The sequence below is a fragment of the Pempheris klunzingeri genome, chromosome 14 (assembly GCF_042242105.1).
Source record: "Pempheris klunzingeri isolate RE-2024b chromosome 14, fPemKlu1.hap1, whole genome shotgun sequence".
In the NCBI taxonomy this organism is placed as follows: domain Eukaryota; kingdom Metazoa; phylum Chordata; class Actinopteri; order Acropomatiformes; family Pempheridae; genus Pempheris; species Pempheris klunzingeri.
In genome coordinates, this window is record NC_092025.1 from 20,609,242 (window position 1) to 20,617,040 (window position 7,799).

Consider the following 7,799-nt stretch of genomic DNA (forward strand, 5'->3'; position numbering starts at 1 on the left):
AGCAGTCTGCATAAAGTTTGCATCTCTTTCCCTGCAGTGTTTTACAGATGAATTTGGGAAATGTTTATTCATGACTGCCATAGGAAAATGCATAGAAAGTTTATCCCAAAAAAGCCTTTAAACAAGATATACTCTTTAATCTTAAGGATAGTGTGGATGTGCTCTTAATGGGCGTGAATGTCTGTTTAAGATACATGGTGCTACTTTTACTGCAAGAAAAAAAAAAAAAGAGAGGACCTATGGGTGTTTTTCTCCTAATGGTTTTCATTCAGCATCGACTGCCTTCTCAGAAGTGCAAGTTCAGTCTTTCATGAGCATCTATGCAAATAAAACGGAGAGAAAAATGTGCCTGGGCCCAACATGTCGTTAACAGCAGTCAAACTTAAAGCTGAAAGTTATTTTTCTGACCTTTTTCTTTGTCGGTGTTATCTTCCAGGGGCCGGTCGCAGGAGTGGCACAGCAAAGTGAGCGGACATCTCCTGGCCTCCAGTCTCCTGGCGATCAGGGACTCCTTCAGGGCGAACCACAAAGAGACCAAGATATGAGTCAGAGCAGAGGAGGAAGCTTGGGACTTCATTTGGGCAATTTACGGACGTTGCACTAATCTGAGTACTCACCCCTCCAACTGCAGCCCTTCCCGCTTCATGGCAGAATGCTGGAGACTTCGGCATCATTTTCACAGGACTTTGTCTAAGTTTTAAAAAGTGAGACTCGTGGCCTCGAGCACAGCGAGCATCGAAGGTGACCTGCCAGGGTTTCCCTAAACCATTAGTGTCTCTTTGGCTTCTTTTCTAGGTTCTGTATGCATTTTGCTTTGTTGTCAGTGACCTTGCAGATTGCCAGCAGCACCCGTGCACTCCCTGCCGCGTCTGTTACGCTTCACACTCAGATTCACAAAAAGTATAATAATAAATAAATAAAAATGCAAACCATGGCGAGCTTTGACAAAAGGTGTTTAGACGGGAGGACGAAAAAGTCCTGATGTGACTTCTAACTGAGGGGCAATAAGGGTGAGATGCAGAAAGTGGACACAGGAGTGAAAGTTTTATCCAGAACTGACATTAATACAAAACATACTTTAAGGCAAACAATCGGGCGTCAAGAAGAAGAGAATCACTGGAGAAAGAGGCCGGGGAAACACATGGCAACTGCCTGGACGAGCACAGGAAATAAGGACAGAAAACATCAGGAAACAGACTTTTAGCCATCAGGCATTTGGCTTCAGTGGACAGAAAGATGAGAGAGCACTTCAACATCCTACGACCAGGAACAAAGCAGCGTCACAAAAAGAAAGTAGACCCAGCTGCCCCGAAAACCTGACAAACGGTGCAGCCACGCGATGACAGGATGTTCTTTCGAGGCCGATGCCATGACGACAGAAAAGCACGCAAATAAAAAGCACATTGGTTTGAGAAAAAGCTGCCACACCTGCAGCCATTCAAAGCAGAAAGAGACACTTTGATTGGTGGAAAGTCGCCTCAGAATTATCCACAAAAATAAAAAAAACAAAGCCAGATGAACTGAGCTGAACTTTTGAGGTGAAATTAAATCCAACAGAGACAATTCCTTTTCAAATTCCCCTTTAAACATGGCGTTAAGCAGCTGGATCCAGCTGTGAGGAGGAATTAGCACGACGCCACGGGCCGTTGCAACGTCCCTTTGTCCCATTTGAGTGATTGCTCTTACTTTTTAATTCGTCCCTGTGACTTCGACCCGTTCTATAACGGGACTCACGTGTGTGACAGTTCAAAGACGAGCGATATCTACCTCTCCACAGGACGACGCCACAGTTGCGCGACTTTGAAGCGCGACAAAGTTGTGAATTGACAGAGGCCTCGCCACGCTGCGGGGGGGGCGAGCCTTTTGTGTGCTTCACGGCACTGTGACGGATACCGAACCAGACAACCCACCCTACCCCCAACTTCCTGAATTTTTTAACATTTGTATTTATACTTGTCTGTTAAGAAAGGGATGTACAGTCTTAGTTCATGTGGCACTTAGGTGTTACTTCACTTTCAAAGTCAGCTTGTCCTACATGTTGTAAAGAATGTGCATGTAAAAGTTCATTCAAACACCATATTTCAGATTATTTATATTAATGTATATCTAAATACAAATCTCTTATATCTAAATACAAATATCTTATTTAATTCCAAGCTTTTGGAAAATGTTGTTATCTTGTTTTTGTGTGTGTGAAATCTAAATCTATCAGTGCCAAACACCTAATTAAAATGTTTATTTCTCTCTGAATCTGTTTCCTGTTGTTTTTTTTTTTTTTCCTCTCCTCTGCGACTCGTCTAAGTGCCAAACAGATTACTGACTGTAATTTCGGAGGACTGTGGTGGAAACAGCAGGCAGTGCGAAGATGAGATACCACACTGCGCCTCTGAAGCACAAGAGATTAATAACGCTGGCAGTGTGGTCGCGCTGCAGACTTCTAAACTCCAGGCTCTCACCTCTTCCTCCCTTTCTCGTGCTCGCAACACCCACTCGTATCTAATTTTTATACAGCTCATTTACATATCTTATTGATTCATCTCCGAGATCAGATAGCTGAATCGCTGATAAACACTTGCCGCAGAGGAACTGAGAGCGAGAGACAGATGCCGAGCAACGAAATGCGATGTAAAAATACTTCTTGTGGAGAGGACATCATGCCCCGGTCTAAACAGGATTTTAAGGAAGAGTATTAATTTATGCAAATTACAAATAACAGAAGCACACAAGTGCCTGCGGGCGCCTTTAATTTCTGTACAAGTCTGGTCCTTCCATATGATGCTAGAACACCATGAAGTGTTGGGATGAACTTGAGGTCAAAGGTCAAGTCAAACAAAGTGGTCATCTACAAAGTGTGTCTGATCACATTCAGTAAATGGTTGTAACATCAGCCTTTAAGCTACAACCTTGAATATTTTCAGTTAAGTAAATGTCTGTTAAATCACTATCATCACCCACTGAGGAAAGCCCTTACATTTGTTGGTCTGAGTAAAAGATTACTTTGGCCAAACAAGCCAAGAAAAGCCCAATCCAAAGGCAAAAAGAAAAACAAATTCGACTTTCAGATGAAGACAAACTGACAAAAAAAAGTCTGTTTGGAAGATCTTCGAGATTCGAGACTTTAAAGCAAACCACTTCTGTGAAGGGAGCAGCTTGTAGTGCTGAAATCACAGAATCATTTTTCAACCCACAACCAAACTGCAGACAAAGTTAGCGACTAACTGCTTAAGACAGTGGAGCGTTTAGCAACTTAAGAGCCAGATACTGATGGAGGGAGTTGGTGGAGACCAAAACAGAGCAAAAAGCAGAGGAAATATTGGACTCACATTCGTCAGGTGGATACCAGCACAACTCCAATCAGATGCTAATGATACTCTTTGATGGATGGATAGAGAAGTAGGCTAAGGTTTGGTGCCACGTTAGCAGCAGAGCTAATGTGGCTGCTGTGAGTAAGTCTGCTGCCTCCTAGTAGCAAAAAAGCAAAAAAAAAACAACAACAATTAATGCAACTGTAAGTAAACGAGTCAAAAACAGAAAATGCACAGTTACAAATCAGGGTATTTTTTCAGAAGTTATGCCGTCATGTTGAAACCTCATCTAAAACATACACAATCGTTCAAACGTTTCGAATTACCCGTTACATTTTTCTCCTTTCCTTCATCACTGACTAAATGGAAGTTTTAATAATTTAATTTCTTTTGGGGCCAGAACTATTTCAAATCTAAATAATACATTTGATGCCTTAATTATACTGTTTTGTCGATGCTGGAATGGCCAATGTCCTACTGGTGTTGCAGGTCGTCTCGGACTGTCGACTGTTTGGATTAAATTTTGAAGACTTCACTGTTTTCCTGTCAGCTGATGGAGGAAAAGAAATGAGAAAATAAGAGCTGGCAGAAAAGCAATGTAAGACAAAGAACAGAAGGATGAACAGATGGCCAAAAAATATGCTAAGTATAGAAGGAAGAAAAACAGGAAACAAAAGGACAGATGGGAGGAAAATAAGAATAGAAAAAAACAAACTAAAGATATTAGTTATATTTTATTAGCTTTACACTTGTCGAATTTAAAATCAGAATATTCATAATAATCAGCAACTACAGCTACCATTGAAATACAGAGGATTGAAGACGTAGAAAAACACCCAAGATGGAAAAACCCAAGTGAAAGAAACATTTCTATACTGTGTAGTTTTACTAAAAGTTGCATTCAATAGTTTTGGGTTAGAAAAGCATCAGAAAAAGCTGACAGGTGTGCTTCTACCACAATATCCACGGATTAAAAAGTGTTAGCAAACAGTAGCCTAAATTTGGCAGAAGCTACAGAGGCTGTACTGCAACAGAGAACCACAAACTGACTGATGCCTCACAATGTGGATTATATCATGTATTTCATATGTGTCTAAGTTAAATTTCCCCACGAGAAAATTAAAGCATCCAAGGATCCAAACATCTATCAGTTTTCACACTCGGCAACATTAGCATGAAGATGGATTCATGTTTGTGTCTACTGGATGAATCCAAGTGCAATGTTAAGTCTTCTCTTTGCTCTGGTTTGGTCTCCACCAATTTAGCTAAAATGGGAAACTGCAGAGACAGGTGATAATGAATCAAAGGACTTTCTGTAAAGTGAAAGACATCAGTCACAGTGATGAACCTGAGAATCGTCAATCTAGAACAGTACTAGAACAGAAAGAGCACAGAGTAAACATCCATATTTACCTTCCACCTCTGGTTTGCTCCCCCTGGACGCCCCCAAACTGTCTCTCCTGAATGTCAATTCAGAGGCGTCTCCACAGTCGGCTTCTCCAAACCACTTGGGCCTTCAAACAGGCCACCCCCCACCCCCCCTCTCACCATCCTGCCTCTCTAATCCACCCGAGGTGGAAGAGAAAGAGAATAAATATCATCCTGGGGCCACTGGGTGATGAGATCGTCTATCCCACTGAGGCGCAGAACGTTATTGCTTCCGCAGGTGTTATTGAAGCGGCGTGGCAGGCTTTCTCCTCCTGGAGCAACTGTCAAAACACCTTTAACACTGTCCTTCAATGGCAGCTCGGCAGCAGCACCGACTCTGTGAAAGCTTAATGAATCTTTCATGAACCTGCGGTGGGAATTATTGGTACTGCTATGAGCCAGAAAGTCCTGGGACATATGGGATGATGGTGACTACGAGAAAGGAGAGATGTGTGGGTATTTCATAAGCCACAAAGATAGGTCACAGGCACACTTCTTCCCCTCAGCACGGCATAAGAACTCCTCTAACAACTATTGTATGACTTTTGGCGACTCCCGGAGTCATACAACTTTTATATCTATGGAGGAGCACAACTGTCTGGTGGGTAGAAGCAGAGTTAACAATTACAGGCCTCCAGACAGCCTCGGAGTGTGTGTGTGTGATGTATAATTAACTTCATCAAATGGGTTTGTTTGCCTTGCACTTTGAGTTTCTGCAAACAAAGGCCACTCTTTCACGCAGGTCGTGGAAGGCAAAGACTGTAATTGTCGATATGTAAAACGCAGCTCAAGTCGAATGCGACTTTCTAGACGTCAAAGTCGAAGAAGCACAGGGACGGACGCTGCGAAAAGCAATTACAGCTGAAATGCATTCAGAAATATTCTCTTTAACACTCGAATGTGTACAGTTTTGATGCGATTAAAATGCGTCATGGCTGGAGTTGTTTGCAGAAAATGAGACGGTCCCGGTGAACATTGGTGCTTTCATCCATTCAGCAGGAGCGCTGCATCAATAAGGAACCCTTTCTCAATCATTTCAGCACAGCTAATTTTTTTTGCCACAGTAGGGGCCAAGAAACACAGTAGAGATCCTCACAGTTTGGGCCTGATTTATAGAGGATACATGGAGAGCTCCCATAATCCCACAGTAGCCATATTCTTAAAAACTATTTCAGGCTTAAAGAAACTTCTTACTAGGAGAAAAAAAAAACTGTTTGAGTCCTAACTTAGGACTCCTAAGTGCAGTTACAGCTGGTCTGAAGTCACTCTGAGAGCTGCTGCAGCTAATGAGCCTTGAAGAGTTAGCGTTTAGGATTATTACAACATTAATAAACTTTGAAACATTTTTTTTTTTTTTTAAAGGCATAGTGAGATAATGACTTCCCAGTAAATCCAAACTATCCAATAACACTAGTAGAGCTGAAATGCAGAGCTGATTGATCAACTGTATTTGCTGCTTTCATGTGTCTCATGTGATAGCATGTGTCAGTCAGACAGACATCTGATGACGTCTCCTTTAGGAAAATGTCATATGGACTTTCATCATATTCCAAAAGTTAATAGACCAAAAAATTAAGTGATTAATCGGCAGGTTAATAAATGAATAAATATTATTATTATTTTTTTTTTGGTTTGGTGTCTGGTAAGAACAAAAATGTCTGGAATTATTCCAGTTGATAACTTCAGCTGACAGAGAGACAGACCTGGAAGATCCTTTTTGTTTAACCACAAACAGCCATTCTATCACCCTATTCAAACTCACCAGACTCCATTGACAAAAACAGTAATTTTACCTCACTGAACATGAAAGTTGCTGCTCAACCGATGCCACTATCAGTTAGTTTGTTTGTGTTATTGTGTTTTAAAGGGTTCGAAATACAAAGTCAGCCAAGCTCCTGTGTTCTGCAGTTGTCCTCAAGGATCATGTTGTAGCCACTGCAGCATGTTCAAAACATCCTTGACAGGTGATTGGATGAACTATCACCATCTAACACAGGCTAAATTCCACCAATCAGATCAACGAACCATAAACCATACGGTTAAAACTATTGCTGAAGTGAGTCGGTAAAAGTGCAGTTTTTTGCTTTTCTTTCAATTGAAAAATATCCCAGTTCAGATGCAACTGTTGCTTTAGCAGCATCAACGCTACTCTCTTTAAGAGCAGCCAGTTAGTCATCATAGACACACACAACCACTGAGGTTTGGGCACAAACACAAAACACGGAGCCCAGCAAGATGGATATCAGGGATCTCATGAATCCAGCTGCATCGTAAAGTAACTAAAGTGATCAACTGGACCAACGGCAACACTTTTTGTCCATATACGTATACAAATAGGGCACAGGTTTGAAAATTCCAGAATCACCCTTTAACGAGATTTCATGGCCATTGGTGGTGTTTGACTTGTCAAGTGTATCTGGCAATATTTTTTTTTATTTTAAATTTATGCAAGCCATTTAACACACCAAAAATAAAAAGTGTCTTTGCTTAAGAAATGTAAACAAAGCTAATGAATGACTCTTTAACACACACTGTTCACCTGCCAACCAACCGCTGCAGATATTAAGAGCGGGCTCTCCTGGTTCCTGGAGTACCATCCCTCATTTTCCCCATAGACTACATTAGATGACTCACAGCTGGAGCTCTTCCAAGACCCAGATGAATGACCACAACAAAACATTAACAACTGCATTAAAGAATATCATAAGAACCAGTAGTTACAAGCCCTTAGACATGAAAGCTGTTGGGGAGGAGTTAACTACGACTCCCTAAGTGTGCCAAAAAAGCTGAAAGTCCTGTGACATAGTTGAGAAAACTGAAAACACTTCAAGCTCTGACTTGATTCTTCTCCACAAAAGGCTTGGCGTGCGAGGCTTGTGGGTATTGTAGTATTTAGACCAGTCTGCCTGACCAATAAGAAAGCATTATTTCTCCAAAACAAAGTTTAATTAAACTGGAGGCTAAAACACAAACCTGGATGATTGTTAAATTACCCAGGAGAGTCCTGTGCTTCTACTCAGCAACACTTAAAGAAACTTTTGAAACGGGAACACAGTGCATAGGTTC

The 7,799-nt window shown here is 41.4% G+C and overlaps 1 protein-coding gene across 2 annotated transcripts in view; it reads left to right on the plus strand.

Annotated features, from left to right (window-relative positions):
• The window catches only part of LOC139213152 (rho GTPase-activating protein 7), a 103,073-nt gene extending 101,954 nt beyond the window's left edge, over nt 1-1,119 (plus strand). For both annotated transcript variants that reach the window (XM_070843788.1, XM_070843789.1), the window contains exon 17: nt 437-1,119. In XM_070843788.1, the coding sequence (XP_070699889.1) occupies nt 437-545 (109 nt within the window). In that variant the 3' untranslated portion in view covers nt 546-1,119. The remainder of the gene's footprint in view (nt 1-436) is intronic.
• Nucleotides 1,120-7,799: the final 6,680 nt, after the last annotated feature.